General features: G+C 41.2%; 1 protein-coding gene across 2 annotated transcripts in view; it reads left to right on the top strand.

The window, feature by feature from the left end:
* The window catches only part of GPR156 (G protein-coupled receptor 156), a 127,446-nt gene that overhangs the window by 22,761 nt on the left and 83,225 nt on the right, over positions 1-21,460 (top strand). For both annotated transcript variants that reach the window (XM_036744410.1, XM_036744411.1), the window contains exon 2: positions 17,853-18,305. In XM_036744410.1, the coding sequence (XP_036600305.1) occupies positions 18,210-18,305 (96 nt within the window). In that variant the 5' untranslated portion in view covers positions 17,853-18,209. The remainder of the gene's footprint in view (positions 1-17,852; positions 18,306-21,460) is intronic.

Raw genomic sequence — 21,460 nt, forward strand, 5'->3', positions numbered from 1 at the left:
CATTAGGCTGTGAGCTCCTTGAGAACAGGGAATGTTTTTTGCCTTTCTTTGCACTTAAGACAGTACCTGGCACTTAGTAAGCGCTTAATAAATGCTCGTTGCCTTGATTTGATTTTAGTTATTCTCTCATTGAGATATAAACCTTCCCTAGGAGCCTCCACAAGGGTGGGGAGGAAAGGCAGAATGGTGTAATGATAAAGCATGGACTTGAAGTCAGGAAGGTCCGGATTCAAATCCTGCCTATAATACTAGGCAGCTGTGTGACCATGGGCAAGTCATGATCCTCTTGAAGCCTTAATTTCCTCATCTATAAAATTAAAGAGTTTGACTAGATGGCCTTGAAGGTCCCTGATGGCTCTAAATCTGTGAGCCTATGGGTGGGAGCTCCATTCCAGCAGAGGACCTGACACATAACTAACAAAGCAGGGAATAGGAGGTTGCTTTGAGGAAATCTGGGATTTTAGGCCTACCTAAGAAGTTATGTATGTAAATTCCTTTTACAGCAACCCCTTCCCAACCCCCTCTTAATTATAGTGCCTTCCCTTTACTAATTGTTTCCTATTTGTCCTGCATATAGCTTGCTTTGTATATATTTATTTGCATGTTGTCTCCCTCATTAGCTTGTAACCTTCTTGAGGTTAGGCTCTGTCTTTTGCCTCTTTTTGTATCCACAGTGCCTGGCATATTTGTTTAGTCATTTCAGTCATGTCGGACTCTTTCTGACCCCATTTGGGGTTTTCTTAGCAAAGATACTATAGTGGTTTGCCTTTTCCTTCTCCAGCTCATTTTACAGATGAGGAAACTGAGGCAAACAGGGTGAAGTGACTTGCCCAGGGTCACACAGCTAGTAAATGTCTGAGGCCGGATTTGAACTCAGGAAGATGAGACTTCCTGACTTCAAGCCCAACAATTTATCTACTGAACTACCTTACTGTCCCACCTGGCACATAGTAGGCACTTAATAAATGTTGATTGCTTGAATGTCATTGGGCCTGGGTCCACAATATCAGTTGTCCCTAGGAATTGGCCAGCTGAGGAGGCGAAATTGAGGAAATTGTGTTTTGTAAGAACTTTGGTGTTAAATAGCAACTTATGTAATAAGGCCCAAGAATCTGAGTCTGTGGCTTTGAAACTGACCTGGACGCAGCAGCCAATGGAATCAAAGAAGATAACAGAATCGAATTCTGATTAATCAATTTTAGAAAGAAATAGTAATGATAAAACCATCAGAGTGTGTGTGTGTATGTGTGTGTGTGTGTGTGTGTGTGTGTAGGCTTATGTAACAACAGAATGTACTTTATCTTTTATGTTCGTTTTTTAAGTGATTGGATTTTTTAAAATGAACCTTTTATTTCTACTCTTTTTCCTACATTCATGGAACAGAAATAACAATCCAAAGAAAACATAGTTCATGGTGTTTTGCACCATTTGCAGATTCCACCACTCCTTATCAGATTCAACCCTTTTTAACAAAAGCAGGTGGTAAAGTGAATGAGTGGACACCTGGACTCAGGAAGACTTGAGTTCAAACCCAACCTCGGACACTAGATGTGTGATCCTGGGAAAGTCACTAAACCTCTTCTGCCTTCAGTTTCCTCATCTGTAAAACTGGGATAATATTAGCACCTGCCTCCCAGGATTTTTGTGAGGATAAAATAAGATAATATACGCAAAATATTTTGCAACTCTTAATGTACTATAATGAGTACCGGCTATTATGATTATGATTATTAAGTAGAAGTTATATGCAGTGTACTTACTGTGCGGGCTTCCAAGGCAGGTGCCCCAAGAAACTATACAACATAGCATGTGATACTGAAGAGAATAAGACAGGTCTATTTCAGAGATTGTGGTATAGTGGACAAAGAGCTGGCCTGGAAATGATGAGGTTCAAGGTTCAAGTCGTGCCGCTAAGGCATCCTAGCTGTGTGATCCTGGGCAAATTACTTACCCTCTCAGTTCTAAGATTGAGTTGAGGAGAAGGTGCCAACCTGTGTTGGTAGAAAGATGTTCTCAATGAAAGCAAGTGTCCAGTTCTTATCCTAGATTTCATTTCCTTTATATCCTCTCACCTTGTTTGAGAGGTAGCTTGGCATGGTAATTAAGTTTTAGTCCAAAGGGATTCATAGCACAGTAAAAGGTTAAGTATCCCTTCAGTTGTTCTATTGGCACTTTTAGCACTTTTGTAAGAATCATATTTGTAAATGCACAACATAAAATTCATAGGATTACAAAGGCAACCAGTTTTGCTGAAATAAAGATGGAATTTTTTATCCCACTCGAGTTCACGGATCCCCCCCCCCCGAAATCTCTCCGTGGACCTTGAGCTTAAGAACCTTTGTCACAGCATCAGAAAGCCTGGGTACAAGCCCTGCTTAGGACACACTCAGGCTGTGTTATGGTGGGCAATCTCTCAGTGCCCCAGGATACTTTTTAAGACTTCAAAGGAGTTACCAGGTGCATCTGTGGAAGTCATTGCCATGGTGAGAGTTCCATATACCAATGGAATCACAGGTTCAAGCCACCTTCATTTAAATGCTTTGTTTATACTATCCTTTGGGGTGTGTTTAAGGTCTAAATTACATTTAAAGCTAGTCTGATGAAGTTCCTTTTTTCTTCTTGCTGAAAATAGTAATTTAAAGTATGACTTGTGCTTGGAATCTAAAGATGTTTTCATTTGTGACATGTTCATTCTACACTGCCTTTAGCATTTCAAGCCAGGTTTCTGATGGTAATCAGTCATAAATACACTTGTTTAAGTATGTGCATCCAATCTACAAAAGAAAGGAAAATGGGCGGGTGTGAGGGTTGTTGTTTCTCCCTGGGTTCTACTTTACCACGACTTCAAGGATAAAAACGGAGGACTGAGTGCCAGGAAGGCAGCTCCACTCCCAGACTTGCCGTACCAGAGGGCCCCATTAATGAGGTGTGATTGGCTTTCCTGTGCGTTCATGGGAATATCATAGCCCTTTTAACTCACCCACAGAGATCATTAACTTTGTGATCTATGGGTGAGCCTGAGGTTATCAATTCAAGAAAGTGGTTTTTTTGGACTTGCCTTTCAAGAGGCGGTTATGTAGAGGAGAGAGGGCGCTGCATGAGGAATGAGGAGATGCGGGTTCTAGTTGTGGCTGCTAATATTAGTGATGATGATAGCTATTATTAATAGAGTGCCTTAAGGTATGCAAAGTGTTCAATAAATACGATTTCATTTCACTCTCACAACACCCTCGTAGGAAGCAGGAGCTATTGCTATTCCCAGTTTACAGATGGGGAAACCAAGGCAGGCAATGGTTGAGTGATTTGCCTGGAGTCACACAGCTAGGAGGTAACTGAGGCCGGTATAAACTTGGGTCACTCTGACTTGAGGTCCAGATATGCAGATACTGTGTGACCTTGGGCATTACACTTCCTTTCTTGGGGCTAGGCCTCAGACTGGATTACAAGACCTTCCAAGTCCCTTCTAATTCTAGATTTAGAGGTAGAGGTGCCATATTTCTTCTGGCTCCCTCCTTTTACAGATGAGGAAACAAAGCCCAAAGAGGTTAAATGTGTCCAAGGACACCTAGGCAGAACCAGGATTTCAACCCAGGGCCTCTCACTCTAAGACCAGAATTCTTCCCACTGATTCTATCCCAGGCTATTCAGGAGTTAATCTTATGGGAAATAGTACAGATATTTAGTTTTACCCATCTTTTAGGTATATGTTTTCCTCCTAAGTGAATACTAAGAGAAGCTTTTCGGCATCTATGTTGGCCATTCCAGGCCCAAATGGGGCTGAAAATATCAGAGCTGCTTGGTTCCTGTTTCACTGTCCAGGTCTTCCTCCTCCTAACTGGCCAAACTTGGGTCAATATTTCTTAGATGCCCACTCTAAGTGCTAAGGCATTACATCTGTGACTTGTGTTTTCAGGTTATATCCTAAACCTAAACAGTCTCAGGGTGGGAGTGGGGGGGAGGAGGGGACAGGATTTGGACCTTCCTTATACAACTGGACTCACTCCAATGAATGCCCTGGGTTGCACAGCAACAGAATACAACAGTTTAGAGAAACCCAGTGCCCAACTGAAACAAGAATTTAGAGGCGCAGCATGAGACCCTCTCATAAAGAATCTAGCCAAGAGACTTTAGGGAAGGAATCTCTTACTTTGGGGAGGGGGCGGGGGAAATACCAGGACCTTTTTTGCTGTGGGTAAGTAATTCTAAGGGTCTTTACTCCTTGCCTCATTTGATGGTTAGAACCCCCAGTAGCAACACATATAGCTGCTGGACTAGCTTGAGCTTGAGAAACTCGAGTAGCCCACTGACCCTACTTCCTGCCGCACCCCACATTTCCTTTAGAGATCTCTTCTCAAAGGCATGCCCAGGCTCTCCACTACTTTGCTGGCAAGGTATGGTTCCTAGGGTTCATTCATTCAGCCCGTTGTGTTTGCCTTGAGTGCTAGTCACAGACATAGGGCTGGATTCCCAGACCTACCCTTCAAGATCAGTTGTTCAGAATCAACCACTCAGGCTCCAATGACCACTCTCTCTTCTTAGCTTTGTTATTGCCTGAAGCCGGATTCATGATGGTGTGTTATTTATTTCCCCCATGGAAAGAAAGTGAAGCATAGCCTGTACCAACTTTAATTAAAGGAAGGCATCCAAGTGGAATCCATTCTTGGCTTTTGGTAGTTTTCAAATGAGAATTTTATTGCATATTAATGAGCTCTAATTGCCATTTGTGACTGGCATTTATGGAAATTACACATGTGTGATTTGCATAATAGAACATAAGTCCAACTCTGAGATGTTTGCAAAGGAGTGTGTGTGTGTGTGTGTGTGTGTGTGTGTGTGTGTGTTGTGTGGGTTGGTGGAGGTGGTGATGTGTTTGTGCTTATTCCATATCCCTACCCCAGCAATTCTTGAAGTTTTGGGGGTTCAAGACCGCTTTACACTCTTCAAAATGATTGAGGACCCCCCATTTGCTTTTGTCTATGTGGGTTATTTTCTGTATTAGAAGCTAAAACCTCTTAGGGTAATCATGAAAACAATTTTGACCTGAAGACTCCCAGAGTTCCCTGGACCATCTCCTGAGAACCACTGCCCTGGTGAATGAAAGTAATAGCAAAGATTAACAGATCTTAGAGATCCCTCCACCAGACAGCTTTTTGCAGAGCAGTGATTCATGGCTTGTCTCGTGTGATCTTGCTCATACATACCTGAACCCTGTGGAGGAGGGAGTCAACAGAACATGTTACTGCAGGTCTGTGAAAGCAGGAAATGGCCCTGGAGTCGCTGTCCTATAGTCAGCCCTCTGAGGACAGAGCGTGCACCAGGCCTGGCCCCTTGATTCTTCTGTACTGAAGGTGTATTCTGAGGTTCCTGAAAGCTGGACTGCAGTAGAATCAGAGACAGAAAGGCTTCACTCTTCACAACTGTGCCAACTATCTTTGGATTTGACAAAAGTCACAGTGAGAGGAAAGAACCCAAATTTTTACTTTAAAAGTCCTGATTTTTCAAGATGTGTAGTGAAATGGGAAAAGGAAAGGGGATGGGAACAAGCATTTATTAAGCACCTACTATGTGCCAGGGTTGGTGCTAAGCCCTTTACAAATATTATCTCATTTGATCCTTACAAAAACCCTAGGATGTATTATGCCCATTTTACAGTTGGAGAAACTGAGGCAAACAGAGATTAAGTGACTTGACCAAGGTTGCACAGCTAGAAAGTGTCTGAGGTTAGATTTTACCTCAGGCCTTCCTGACTTCAGGTCCAGCACATTCTATCCGCAGTGCCACCTAGCATTGTTGTTTGTCATTGTTTATGGTTTATGGTACTTGCAGAGGACCAATGTCTTGAGTTGCAAGTGAATTGGATTTAAGTGAGGCAGAGTTGTGCAAAGCCACCAGCCTCACTTTCTCCCCCACAGCTATCCAGGTCCAGTGGCCAGAGATGGCCCAGGATGCAGCGGGAGACCTTGGCCCTTTTTAAGCTAAGATCTTTCCAAGTTCTCACTTTGACTGAGGCAATGTGCATTCAATGATTAAAGGCTACATAAGACATGAGGCAAAAGATGGCCTAGTTTGACTTCGCAAAAGAATCAGTCTGGGCCTGGAAGACCCTCAGAGTTTCTGGCCAGAACAGAAGCAATGGCTATTTACACTCACACTGAGTGATCAAAACCCAAACAATGACCACCTAGCATTACTTTTAGATTCAAAGAACCCTGGTTCAAATCCCCAGTTCTGTTCTGCATTCCTTTTGTGGCTTTGGACTTTCACCTAGAAAAAGAGGGAGATAGGGTAGATGACCTTTGAGGTTACTTCTGATTTTAAAATTATGATCCTACGATCTTCAAAAAGATAGAAAGATCATTAAAGTTGTATGCCTTAGCATCATAGCAGAGATGCCTAGATAAACAGGGAGTTTCCTCCCTGTCTTACTCTTAAAATTCCTGAGTATTTGGGCCACTGACTGGTCCTAACCTAATTGGGTCCCCTGTTGGTTTGATATCCTGTCTCTGGTCTCCTGTCTAGAGGAGGCTGGTAGCACAGCAGATAGACCACTAGGCCTAGAGTTAAGAAGACCTGAGTTCAAACACTAGCTGCCTCATTTTCCTCTTCTGCAAAATGGGGATAATAATAGCTTCTACTTCCCAGGCTTGTGATGAGGATCAAATGAGATATTTGTGAAACAGCTGGAATGAAGCAGTTGCTGTATAAATGCCTATTGCCCTTTCCTACCCCACCCCCTTCTCTCTTTACACCAGTTCCTTGGAACCGGATTCCTGCCTCTTTGCCCCAGTTTCACCCTAAGTCCCTAGTACTGACTGATGGACCTCCCTGCCCCCCTCTGCCTGCCTGCTTGGATCTCTCCCAATCACCTGATCAGCCCCTACTTGAATCAATACCCTGGATCTTGGACCCTATTTGGACTTTGGTTAATGTCTCACCATGTCCACTGATGTGCTGATTGCCTGGTTTTGGATAGACTTGAGAGACTTTCATTTCCATGTTATTATGCTAGGATAGAACAGATCTCTGGCTGGGTTTAAATTTTTATCTTATCTTACCCAGTCCTGCTTGGATTCCTGGTCCTGGCTATTCTCAGTTCACTCCTTTCTGCTCCTGCTAAGTCGGCAGTTAATGATAATAAAGATGGCAAAGCAATATAGAATAGTGAAAAGAATTCTGGACGTGGAATCAAGAGAGGTGGCCTTGAATTCTATCTCCATTATTTACTAGTGATCAGATCATGGGCAAATCACTTAACCTGAGTCTCAGTTTTAAATGCTTAAACCTCCTCCCTCTGAAAGGTAGGAAAGCTAAAAATAAATCCACTATAACATAGCCTACAAGAGGTCATATAGGCTGTGCGTAAAGATCTTAGATGAGGTAGAACCCACCACCTCGAAAGGCAGACCCTTCGACTTTTAGATAACTATAATTCAATCAATAAGATAGTTAAAAGGAAAGCTTCATACAAAGCTTGAAGGGAGAGAAAGTGGACCTGTGATTTCATCTCTATAATGAGCTCCCAGGTGAGGAAACACTCTCCGCAAATGAAGCCGGGCATCTTCTCTGTCACTTATAGTCTTAGCTGCTTACTGGTAAAGTGACTTGCCTAAGGTCACACAACCAATATGTGTAGGCAGGACTTTACCCCAACCCATCTTGGATTTGAGGCCAGCTCTCCATCTATAACCCCAGGCTGCCTCTTAAAGTGCAATATAAATGTGAGTATTTACTATGTATGTGCTAATTCTGCCGTAAAGGACCTCATAGAGGTGTAAACATTAGGAAGTTAAATGACAAGATAAGAGAGAAGTAAGAGAGGAACCTAACACTATAAGAAAGGTGAAAGGCTGTATGTGACTGAAAGGCAAAAAAAAAGTAGAAGGAAGGAAGAAAGAGAGGGAGAAAGAGAGAGACAAAGAGAGAAAGAAAGAAAGAAAGAAGGAAAGAAGGAAAGAAAGAAAGAAAGAAAGAAAGAAAGAAAGAAAGAAAGAGAAAGAAAGGAAGGAAGGAAAGAAGGGGGAAGGAAGAAAGGAAGGAAAGAAGAGAAAGGAAGAGAGAAAGAAAGAAAGAAAAAGAAAGAAAGAAAAGAAGAAAGAGAGAGGAAGGAAGGAAGAGAGAGAGAAAGAAAGAAAGAAAGAAAGAAAGAAAGAAAGAAAGAAAGGAAGGAAGAAAGAAAGAAAGAAAAAGAAAGAAAGGAAGGAAGGAAGAGAAAGGAAGAGAAAAAGAAAGAAAGAAAAAGAAAAAGGAAGGAAGGAAAAGAGAGAGAAAGGAAGGAAGGAAGGGAGAGAGAAAGAGAAAGGAAGGAAGGGAGGGAAGAAGGAAGGAAGGAAAGAAGAGAAAGGAAGAGAGAAAGAAAGAAAAAGAAAGAAAGGAAGGAAGAGAGAAAGAGAAAGGAAGGAAGGGAGAGAGAAAGAAAGAAAGAAAGAGAAAGAAAAAGAAAGAAAGAAAGGATGGAAGGGGGAAGGAAGGAAGGAAGAAAGGAAGGAAGGAAGAGAAAGGAAGAGAGAAAGAAAGAAAGAAAGAAAGAAAGAAAGAAAGAAAGAAAGAAAGGAAGGAAGGAAGGAAGGAAGAGAGAGATAGCAAGGAAGGAAGGAAGGAAGGAAGGAAGGGTGCAAAGTGGGAAGAATGATGAATTAGGAGTCAGAAGACCTTGGTTTGAATCCCAGCACTGTGTGACCTTAGGCAAGTCACTTAATTGTCTCTGCCTCAGTTTCCTTATCTGTAAAATGAGAGAGGTGACCTAGGTGACCTTTAAAGCCCTGCCAGTTCTAACTCTAATATCCTATTAGATTTAGATTTAGGTATTAAGCGCTCTAGGAGAATAGAACAAGTGATGATTTCGGGCTGTTCAAGAGATGATTACTGGTTGGAAAGGTTTCTTGAGGACAAAGAATTGGGAAAGACTGATAAGATTTGGATAATCAGAAAGGGTGGGGGAGGACAGCTATGTGGCCAGGTTTTAGAATTTAAAGGGCCCTCATCTGGAGATCTGCTGTGAGACTAGCCAGCCTTGGTATTCAGATATTGTCTAAGGGGACTGTGACTCAATCCGCGGGACACCCTCACTGGTTCCATTCTGCTTGGGGGTTCATCCCGGGAGGGATCCTGCAGCAGGGAGGGCTGCATAGTCATATTTCCTCCCTGCCCTCTTTCTTCCTCATGCTTGGAGGAGTCTCCCTTGGGGTACTGGGATGCTCTTTAATGAACACTTAGAAAGTATATAAGGACTTTATTTGGAAGCACTGCCAAAGTTTTATGAGTGCACTTTGAGGTTTTATTGCTAAATCTCTCCCTAGGACAAATGTGAATTTCTGAGAAAGGGATTGACTCAGTCTCATTTCCAGAGTTGGGAAAGAAGTTTACAAGTCCCAGGGCTCAGGCTTCTTCAAAACAACGTCCTTTCTCTTTCTGCCTGAGCACAGTTTCCTCCACAAATTTCTGATCATAACCTCATAATTATCCCCTCATTAATATAATTCTCTCTACCTGTGTCATCCTCAAGATCAAGATAAATGAGATAATATTTGGAAAGTGTTTAGCATAGTGCCTGACACATAAAAGGCATCTAATCAATGCTTATTCCTGTGCATTCCATTCATCTTTCAATTCTTCTCTTGTTTTTGCCCCCTGACCCCAACCCTACCACATACATACCTTTCTTCTGCTTTGAAACAGCAACCTGAGCTGCCAGGCCAGGTTCCTGGAGTGACTTTACAACATCAAAGCTGGAGGCAGAAGGGGTTCATAGCAATAAAACCAAAAGTCTCTTTCCTTTTGCTATAACTAGAATCCTCCATTAGAGAAATCTTCTTTCATCAAGTGTGAGCCTGTGATCTGGGGCTTCAGCAATTGCCTGATCTTTCCTCTTGTCCATCAAATCTAATTGAACCCCAAAACTGACACATGAAAGGAAGAGAAATCCTAAATGTAAACGTCACCTCTTATTTGCTTGGAGGGGTGGGGAACAGGGAAAGAGTTTAAGCAAGGCGGTGAAGTGAGTAGTGGCCTACCCAGCATAACCTCAAAACAGCAACAACCAAATAAAATAAAGGATTAACCACCAGAACAAGAGAAGGGAAGGAAAGAAAATCTCACAGGGAAAACTTCAAAGAAATACTAAAAGAAAAAAAGGTATGATATATACATATATAATATTTATATATAATATTATATAAATGTTTATGTTATATGATATATAATATATAAAATGTTTCTATTTTATATGATATGTAATATTTATATATTTAATAATTTTATAGATTACATAATATTAAATATATTATATTTATATATTATATAATATATACAACTACTAAAAGAAAAACTAAAGAAATGAATAAGCAAAAAGCTTTAGTGAAATAAATGCCATGGAATAAAAGAAAGCTGGGAGAAATCTACAGAAGGAAAATGGTAAAGTAGCAATGAGCCCCCAAATACAGAATGGACCAAACACTAAGAGCCATCAGAGTGGTTAAAAACACTAAAAGATCTGACAGCTATAAAAACAGACAAGAGAGTAATGAAAAAATAACCAAAAAAAAAAATAAAAAAGCACGAGGCGTGACAGCATGAAACAGCTGCTTTGTAAATCACTTTCTAGTCTTTTCCTAATCCTTAGCACCCTACCAGATTCTCTCTCCTTTACAAACATTCTTCCCTGTCCAGTCATCTTGTCATTTTTCAGTAGAAATAGGCAGAATAACAGAATTTTTAGGAACCTCAGCAACCAGCTTTTCCAACCTGTAGCCTAAAAGAAATCCCCTATACTGTGCCCTACAAGAGGTCATGCAGGCCCTACTTGAAAAGCTCAGATGACATGGAGCCCACTACCTCGAAAGGCAGACCCTTCTACTTTGGGGTAACTATAATTGAATAGACAAGCATTTATTAAATGCTTACTATGTGCCAGGTAAGCACTGGGGTTACAAAGAAAGGCAAAACCATAGTCTTTGGCTTCAAGGAGCATATGATCTAATGGGAAGAAACAACATGCAAATAACTGTATACATTGTAAATGGGAGGTTATCTCAGAGGAGAAAGCTGTGGTTGAGGAATGAAGAGGGACCACAGAGCCTCCTGCAGAAGAGAGGATTTGAGTTGAGTCCTGAAGATAGCCAAGGAAGTTGGGAAGCAGAGGAGAAAGAGTTTTGCAGGCCAGTAAAAAGAGACTCAGGAAATGGAGTGCCTTATTTGTGGAACTACAGGAATGTAGGCTCCGTACGATCTTAGAGTATGAAGAAGGGAGCAAGGCAAAAGAAGACTAGGAAGGTAGAAAGAGGTTAGGCATGAAGGGCTTTAAAAGCCAAACAGAGAATTTTATATTTGATCCTAAAGGTAATGGCAAGCCCCTGGACTTTATTGAAGAGGGGGTGCACTTTGGAAAGATTACTTCGGCAGTTGGGAAGGACTAGAGGCAGGGAGACATTAAGAAGTATTTCCTGACATCAAAGCCTTAATTTAACTCTTTGTAACTTCCACCCATTGACTGTGGGTCTGTGCTCTGGGTATAAAGAGACCAAGTAAAATCCCTCTTCAACCACCCTTCAACCATTTCAACATAGCTATCACCATCCTCCTGCATCTCCTCCAAATTGAAAATACCCAGTGTCTTCAACTAATCCTCATATAATATGAACTTAAGACTTTCTATGGAATCCACTCAAGCATTCTAATGTTTCTGGAATCTCTGCTTTTCATAATTCAGTCTGAGGTTCCATTGGCTTTTTTTTTTTTTTGCTGCCATACAACTTTGCTGATTCGTAATGAATTTGTAGTCCACTAAAACCCTCAGATCTTTTTTCTGTCTAACCATACCTCCTCTCTCCTGCACTTGTGAAGCTGATGTTTTGAACTTGTGCGGTGATACAGTGGATAGAGCTCCAGGCAGGGAGTTCAAATCTAGCCTCATACTTACTAGCTATGTGACCCTGGGAAAGTCACTTAACTCTGCCTCAGTTTCCTCATCTGTAAAATGAGCTGGAGATGGAAATGGCAAGCCACTCCAATATCTTTGCCAAGAAAACCCCAAATGGAGTCATGACGAGTTGGACATGACTGGACAACAACAAGTAAAACTGTATTTATCCCTATTAAAGTTCTTGATACTAGATACAGCCCAATGCTCTAACCTCTCAAATTCTTTTTTGGATTCTGACTCTCATTAAGTACATTTGCTCTCCATCCCAGCTTTGTGGTAAGTCTAGTCTTACCTCCTCTACTAATCCTCCCTGCTTCTGGCATCTTTCCTCTCCCATCCATCCTCCACACAGCTGCCAAAACAATCTACCAATAGTGCAAGTCTAACCATTTTAGTTCCCAGTTCAAAAATTTCTCATAGCAACATAGCAAAGAAAGATATGATTTTTTCTGTTTGGTATTTAAGAATCTTCTGTGTCATCTGCAGACATGATTGACTTTTATCCAAATCGTTGATAAAACTGTTAAACTGCCCAGAGCCAAGCACAGAAGCCTGGAGGCCCCTCGATGAGCTGACATTGAGCTGCCCATCCAGTGGCCATTGAGTCTGGCCATTCAAGCAGTCTATCTAATTGCATTTATCCTCTAGTCCAGGGGTGGGTATCCTATGGCCTCAGGGCCACATGTGGCCTTCTAGGTCCTTGGGTGTGGCCTTTTGACTGAGTCCAAGTATTACAGAACAAATCCTTTTATCAAGAGGATTTGTTCTGTGAAGTTTGGATTCAGTCAAAGGGCCACTCTTGAGGACCTAGAGGGCCAGCCACATGTGGCCTTGAGGCCGCAGATTCCCCACTCCTGATCTAGTCCATATTTCTTCCACCAAAATTGTATGAGCTACTTTAACAAATGCTTTGTTAAAATCTAGATAAATAATACCTATGCCTAGGTAAATAAACAAGTAAATAAAAGATTTAGGTAAGTAATAGCTACTAGTTTAGTAATCCTATGAAAAAAGAAAGGTTAGTCTGACATGACATGTTCTTGATGAAGGCACCCTGGCTCTTTGTAATCACCATATTCTTTTTCTAGATTTTTTGTTTTTGTTGAGTCATTTTTTGACTCCTCGTGATCCCATTGCGGGTTTTCTTGGCAAAGATACTGGAGTGGTTGCCATTTCCTTCTCTAGCTTATTTTATAGATGAGGAAACTAAGGCAAACAAGGTTAAGCGATTTGCCCAGTGTCATACAGCTAATAAGTGCCTGAGGTCAGATTTGAACTCAGGCCTTCCTGACTCTGGGGTGAGCACTCTATGCACTGTACACCTTTCTAGATATTTACTATCTCTTTAATAATCCATTCTAGAGTTTTCCCAGACATTGAAGTTAACTTCATTGTCATATAATTGGCAGACTATATTCCCTTTCTTTCTTTGAAAATCTCATCATCAATGCTTGCCTTTCTCCAGTCCTATTTTCCTTTTTTTTCCCATTTTCCTTGATCTTCCAAATATTCTTGACAATGGCTTTGTTGTTCTCATGAATAACTCTTTTGACTCCATTTGAGGTTTTCTTGGCAAAGACACTGGAGTGGTTCACCATTTCCTTCTCTGGCTTATTTTATAGATGAAGAAATGGAGATAAATAGGGTTAAGTGACTTGCCTAAGGTCACACAGCTACTAAGTATGTGAGGAGGGATCTGTACTAAGGTTTTCCTGACTAAGGTTTTCCTATCTATTGTACCACCCAGCTGTCCTGGCAATGGTTTAGCAGTCACACTTCTCCATTCTCTCAGTGCTTGAAGAAATAGTTCATCTGAGCCAGGAGAAGGTGGCCTTGTTAATAGAAAAGGGATTGGTTTGAAAGATGTGGGAGTAGAGCTGGAAAGATTTGGTAAATGATGTAATATGGCTGATGAAGGAGAATGAAAGGTCAAGAATGTGACCCTGAGGTTTCTGGAAGAATGCCGTACCCTTGACAGATACAGGGTTGGGTAGAGGAAGAAAAAGTTTATCAGGGAGAATAATGAGTTCCATTTTTGACATGTTGAGTTTGATATGCCTACAAGACAATCAAGAGATTTCCAGCAGTGAAAGAAAGCCTGAAATTCTGGAGAGAGATTAGGGTCATATATATGGAAGACATCAGTACAAGGATGATGCTTGAACCCATGGGAGAAGGTGAAATCATCAAGAGAGTGTATGTGTAGAGAGAAGATAAGAAGGCCTAGAAAAGAGGCCTGGAGGATGTCCAGGCCCTGGGTGGGGAGTCATGGGTGAGGATCTAGTGAAGAAAAGCTATATAGAAAGAGAGAACAGAATCATGGGAGCTAAAAAGGAAGAAGAGATTGAGTAAACGGGGGTAATCAGCAATATCAAAAGCTTTGGATCCAGAGGTTAAAAGATCATTGGTGACCTTGTAGAGAGCAATTTCAGTAGAAGTATGAGACTGGAAGCCAGATCACAGGAGGCTGAGAAGAAAGTGAGTGGGTAAGGAAATAGAAGGAGTGAGTGGAGACAATTCTTTCTAGGAGTTCAGCTGTGAGAGAGCGTTTGGTATCTGGGTGGGAATAAGTAAAGGGCTTTTTTTAAAGGATATGTACATCTCTAGGCAAGGGGGAAGAAGTCAGTAGCTAGGGAGAGAGTGAAGATGAGAGAAAGATGAGAGCATGATTGCTGGAACAGGCTCTTAGAGAAAATGGAATCAAGGATACAAGTAGGATGGACAACATTGGCTTTGTCAAGAAGGAGGAGTGAAGAAGGAAGAGCTGAGAATTAGCAGGGCGTTAACAAAGGATGAAAAAAGGAGGTAAGTTAGTCAAGGATGGAGGTCAATGTATAGGTCAGTGATTCTCAAATTTTTGGTCTCATGAATAACTCTAGACAGTATAAAATACCTGGGAGTATACCTGCTAAAATGAACCCAGGTACTATATAAACACAATTATAAAAAAACTTTTTATATGAATAAAATTATATTTAAATAATTGGAGAAATATTAATTGTACATGGATAGGCAGGGCCAATATAATAAAAATTACCCCTTTAAAAATTATTAAATTAAAAATTATTAAATCTTAAAAATTATTTAATACCCTCCAAAGAGTTTTTGTTTATGTGGGTTATATGAATTGATATTTAATATTTTAGAAATTAAAATGTCAATATTGTTGTAAAAATAGTTTTGACTTGTAGACCTCCTGAAAGGTCTTAGTGACCACCAGGGGTCCCCAGACCATACTCTGAGAGCTGCTGGTGTTGGTGAATTGGTTAAGGGTCCAGATCAAAAGGAGAAAAGGGAGGTCAGAGAACAGGAGTGATGAACTGGAAAAACTGGAAGACTTGAAGTCATAATGAAATTTAGGCTGAAGAGGAGTAAAACAAAGGGGGTAGTGGAAGGGCAGGAGGTTTTGATGGAAGATGGGAATTTCAGAATGAACCACAGGAAGTGGCCAGTGACTGAAGAGACATCATGCCACTAGAGTAGCCATTCCACTGGGTTATGCCTGATGGAAAGGCACCCTTGGAATGTATTCAGAAGTCTAGCCCAGACAAGAAGTGACTCTGCTGTGGCTTCTCTTGAAGCCTTAGTGGGTCATGGAGCTTTGCAGAGCTATTTTACCTTCTATGACTCAGGACAGACTCCTCTACTGTTAAGATGTCCAGTAGTCCATCAGTGTAACTCTGGGTGCTATATCTGTGTGCCATAGTGGCAGAAGGACTAGATTTGGAGACAGGAAAGATCTGGGTTTGAATTTCGACTCTGACGCTTACTAGCTGTGTGACCCTGGGTAATTTACCTCAGCTCTCTGAGCCTCGACATCTTCAAATGTAAAATGCTTTGGCACAGTGGATAGTGAGCTGGGCCTGGAGTCAGGAAGATGACTTCAAATCCAGTCTCAGACACTTATGAGCTTTGTGACCTTGGGCATGCCACTTCATCTTTTTTTGCCTCAGCTTCTGCAGTTGTAAAATGGAGATAATATGAGCACTTACCTCGCAGGGTTGTTGTGAGGGTAAGATAAAACAAGATAACATTTGTAAAGCCCTTAGCACAGTTCCTGGCACATAGCTGGTGCTATGTAAATGCTTTTCCCCTTCCCGTCTAGGTAGTGACATCAGGTCATCAAGTGTCCTCTGGGAGATGCCAACTGTCCAACTATACTGCCTTTTCCCTAGAGGTATAATGATGATAATAATTATCATTATAGTAATAGTAGTAGTGGTAGCTAGCATTTATTAAGTGCATACTATATGCCAGACACTGTGCTAACCACTTCACAAATATGATCTCATTTGCTCCTCACAACAACCCCGGGAAGAGGGTGTTATTATTTTTGTTCCCTTTTTACAACTGAGGAAACTGAGACAAAGGTAATGTGGCTTGCCCAAGGTAATGCAGCTTAGCAAGTGTCTGAGGTTGGTATACTTGTGGATGATCTGTATGTTTCTGCAAATGCAAATGCAGGAACAAATGTGTTGCTATATGTACTTTAATTATGGTTCTGTTTGAATGGAGCCATTTACCAAGTATGATTAGAGTAGCAGCATAGGAAAAAGAGGGCTGCTTTTCCAGACTGTCAGGTGGCACACCCAGATGTTTGTGAGCCTTTTCTTCTCTATTCCACAAGGCAAAAACAAGGAGCTGTCTGGCTGTAAGTTCTAGTTGCCATGGGAACTGTGTTGCAGAATTTGTGACTGGTGCGCAATTAAAATTTCAACCTGGATATAATGCTAGCAAATGGTATGGGTTTCTCTGTTGATTTCATTTCACAGTCAGCACTTCTCCAGACCGTAGAATGATTTAGCTGACCTTGATAGGGGATAGGGGACACATTTCCCTAGGGATTCCATTGTGGTGGGCTGCTAAATAATTCATCAGCCCAGGAGAGGCCAGTGACCGCTCAGCATCTGGCGCTACATTGTTCCTGCCCATGCACAAGGGATGCAGGGATGGCATTGTATGCCCTTCCCAAATATCCTGACTTTCAATAGGCCCTGTGCCCTGCTGCTGATAAATCAACAGAAGTTGATATCTTTGCCCTCACCCAATTCACCTTCATAGTTAAAGAGAATTTGCTAAGTCATTTGAAGACCGCATGAAAGAAATGGCACTTGCTTTCATACTGACAGTAAAACTTGCAAGCTACTTTCCATATCTATGAATTATTTCTATAAAGGATTAGGAGTGCATCTCCCTTCAGTCTACTGGGGCTGTTGCTTTGTTATTTTCAGCCTTGCTGCTTTTCTTTCGTCAATGAAAGAGAAAGATGAGAGAATATCACTGAGTTCTTTTCAGTCATTTTCCAGCCATCCTGCCAGCCTCCTCTGACTGTTCATTCAGCTGGAATTCTTAGAATGCCCTAATTCATTTTTTTCATCCGACCAGGCTTTCTCTCTTCCATTATTCAAAGAGCCAGAAAACCAGTTCAAGCACTCTGCCTAGGCATAGCCACTTTGAGGACAAAGTCACCCCAGGTTAGACAGGGAAACTCACCAGCCAGCACTGGCTGAACAGTAAATTCTTTGGCAATGCAAAGATTTTACTGAACAGCCAAAGATGGAAGTGCATCTTGTTTTCTAATCTATTTTCTTGGAGGGCATGCCCTGGTTTGGTTTGGTTTTTTAACCAGAAGAGGAGCCATAAAAATATAGAGCTAAATAGAAACTGTGGAAATGTCTTACGTCAAATTGTAAATTAATGTTTTATTTGTTTTGTCAATTACATGTAAAAAAAATTAACATTCATTTTTCAAATTTTGAGTTCCAAATTCTCTATCTCCCCTGTCCGCCTCCCTAATGAGAAGGCAAGCAATTTGACATACAGGTTATACATGTGTAGTCATGCAAAACACATTTTCACTTACATTCAATTGTAAACATCAACTTTATCTAGATACATTTTTTAGAAGAATCATTCTTTCTTTGTTTCTTTGCAGGTTTAATGGTGGACGTCCCCTTGCCACTGGGGCAGTCCTGGGGTACTTGTGGCAGTGCCTGCCACCTAGTGGCAAAAGAGAATCGCCATCATGTTGGCCAGTCTACACAGTCCTAATGGTTAAACAGATGCATCACTGCCTAGACATGTAAGAACAGCAAACTGGGGGAGACACCAGAGTTATGATGAAAAAAAGTGGTGAAATGGTACCACAGTACCAAGAAATGAGACCTCTGGGTTTCAACTCCAACACAGTACTTCTGATGAAGAGACCTGAGTTGCAGTTGCATTTTGGTCAAGGATCTTCCTCTCCACCAAAGATGTGACTGACTCCAGGCTCAGGAAGGGATCTGATGATATGGAGCCGGCATTAAACTGCTCTGATCTGTGTCACCGTGTCCCCAGTCAGGAACTGAATGACAGATCTCTTCAGGATTTCTGTGGAACAGCTGTAGTAAGTTCACAATGCCAACGGAGCGGGGTGTTTCTAATATGAATGGAGACCCTTACCCACAGACCAAAGAAAAGGGTGAGGAGGAATGACTCAACCTCACCATCAAAGGGGATGCTGAGTCTGTCCATTAGAGGCACAAGCATCGGCAGCCACACCCACCAAATGTTGACTTAAAGGCTACATTCATTCAACTAGGAATCCCCTAGTGGAGAGATGGACTCCATGCATCTTATACTTGAAACCCAATTCAGGGGAGGAATATTTGACTAGATAGTGTAAAATATAGAAACACACACATATACACAAATATGTGTGCACAACTATACACACCCCAAGTATATTTCCATAGGGATACTGATACAAATGTATATGGAGACACATATGGACACATATCCAGCTTACTTTAGCTCCCACAAATGTTTACATATATACTGGTACCCACACAGACACATACTGTAGATACAGATCCATGTTCTGGATGGATCAGAAGAAATCTTGTAGCCCTCCTTTTTTTCTGCTCCATGAGGCTCAGGGGAGAGCCGTGGATTTTCCATGTAGCATGGAACAATCACCAATGATACTATTTTACTGTATTGTTCCTGGGCCAACAGCTTCTAACACTTGGATGGCAGTGGGACCACTGTGGACTTACAGGTCTGATGAGGGGATCTTAAAAAACTGTCACCACAGGAAGTATGCAAGGACCAGGGTCAAGGTTGCCAGTGGTGCCCTATTGATATAAGCCCTTCGGCAGCAGATTACCTCTCTATTGTTCCTAGGTGGCTCCTAGGGGCCACCTAGTTCTATAATACCCATCAAGCTATATACACAAAAATACAACGGAAGAGTAGGAAAAGATGCAGGTGAGGAGATAGTAGGTTAGTGTATGGGAGAAAGAGTGATCCAATGTAGGTGGTTGGGAACATTTGGGAGCTGGATGAGAGAGAGTTGTTTGGGGTATGTATATGTGTGTATAAGGTATGGCATCAGTAGAACAATCACAGGATGCCATTAGGTACTAAAATCACCCACCTTTGCCATTCTTTTTGTTATCAAAATGAGCAAAGATCAGAGTTCTCTACTCATCTTAATAATAGTCATGGAAATTACTACCACCTAGTGTAAATTCAAGGGTAAGATCATTCCTTCTTCTTAGGATCTCTATACTTGAGCTTTTACATTGGGGTAGGGAACTTTTTTTCCTATTTAGGGCCACCAGTTCCTAGGGAAAAAAATGAATCAAAGGTCACACACAAGTAAAAAGCTACTTACAGCTAATCCATTGGGTTTTTTTTTGAGGTGGGCTGATTAAATTATAATTAAATTATAATTATATAATTAAATTACAAATAAAGTACATAAAATTTTATTTTAAAAATATCGCAAAAATAAAAATTATATACTACCTATAGTTCAATTCAATGCTTTGGACAGAGAAGAAAAGAAAGGGCTGAGAGAAAGATTTTGATAGAAAGAGTAAAGGGAGAATAGAAAGCAAGAGGGAGAAAGCCCAACATTTCTTACCTATTATTCTCGACTCCTCACACTCATCTCCCTCAGACCTTTTCGGTGCCTTATTCCTGAAAGCACTGTCACCCAATATTTGTATTTATATTTCAAATTATCAGTTAACAAGCATTTATTACTATGGACTGGGTACTGGGCCAAGCACGTGGGATACAAAAACAAAAGAAAAACTGGACCTGTCCCTCAAGGAGCTTACAGTTGAATGGAAAGAATACACACACACACACACACACACACACACACACACACACACACACATAGGTGTGTATCTGTATGTATATATATAACACTATATATGTTTTATATATATATACACACACAGGTATAGGCACATACAAGATATGTACAGATATGTATGTAAAGGGGAAAGCTTTTGCAGTTTGTCATTGTTCACCACTATGGGAGCATGGATCCACTGAACACCAAAATTAATGACCCTGGACTTTATCTTGGACCAGATCAGGGTGGGGAACCTGCAGCCTTGAGGCCACATATGGTCCTCTAGGTCCTCAAGTGCAGTCCTTTGACTGAATAGGGCCACATGTGGCCTTGAGGCTGCAGGTTCCCCACCCCTAGTCCGGATAAACCTTGAGTTTTCAATCAATCTTTTGTGACCCTGGGAAATCTGATCTGTTAGTAAGAAGAACAGTGACAGTTTAGAGAAAGGAAACATCATTAGAGATTGGAGCAGTTAAAGACTTCATAGAAGAATGGGACGAGCTGGGCAGGATTTTTTTTTTTAGAAAATACATTTTATTGATGACTTTTGTCTTTATATCAGTTATTTCCCACCCACTCCACATTAACCCTTGTCTTGTGACAAAGAAAAAGTTAAACAAAAGCATCCTATATAATAACCTAGAGTGACAGTATATATACTATTTGAGGATTATAGCCCCGCTACAGACCCACTTCTCTTCCATGAGAGAGGAGGTGTGTTTTGCTATCTCTTCCCCAAGATCTTCATGAGTTCAACTAAGGATAGGTTAGATTTGAAGAGGCAGGTGGGAGGGGAGAGAACATTCCAGACAAGGGACGCATGTCAGTCACTTAAGCCAGACTGTCCTAACACTCTTTGAGGGGCATGGTGAAAAGAGTGAAGAAAAAATCTGGGTTCAGGTCCTTAAATGTAGGACCTTGGGTAGGTCACTTAATTCTCAGAATCTCAATTTCTTCATCTTTAAAATAGTGATAATTATAGTACCTACCTCCTCTCCACCCCTACCCTGGTTTGTTTTTAGGATTAAATAGGATAATATTTGTAAAATACTTTGCAAATCTTAAAGTGCTATGGAAATGTTAGCTGTTGTCATCCTCCTCCTCCTCCTCCTCCTCATTACTACTACTGCTGCTGCTGCTGCTACTACTACTACTACTACCACTACCACCACCGCTATCTCAGTCTCAGAATGGTTTCAAGGAATGCACTTTGTTAGTCTTAGAGGGGATAGGAACCAAATCTCTGATTTCACTGGTATTTTCTCACTCCAAGGTGAGGAAAGTCCTTCTAGTTATGTAGGTCAATGTCTTTTCCACAACCTATAGTCTTAGAGAGTTGCTTATAGCCAAGAGAAGTTAAGTGACTTGCCCAGAGTCATATGGCCAGTATACGTCAGAGGCCAGATCTA

The sequence above is a fragment of the Trichosurus vulpecula genome, chromosome 2, assembly GCF_011100635.1.
Source record: "Trichosurus vulpecula isolate mTriVul1 chromosome 2, mTriVul1.pri, whole genome shotgun sequence".
NCBI lineage: Eukaryota > Metazoa > Chordata > Mammalia > Diprotodontia > Phalangeridae > Trichosurus > Trichosurus vulpecula.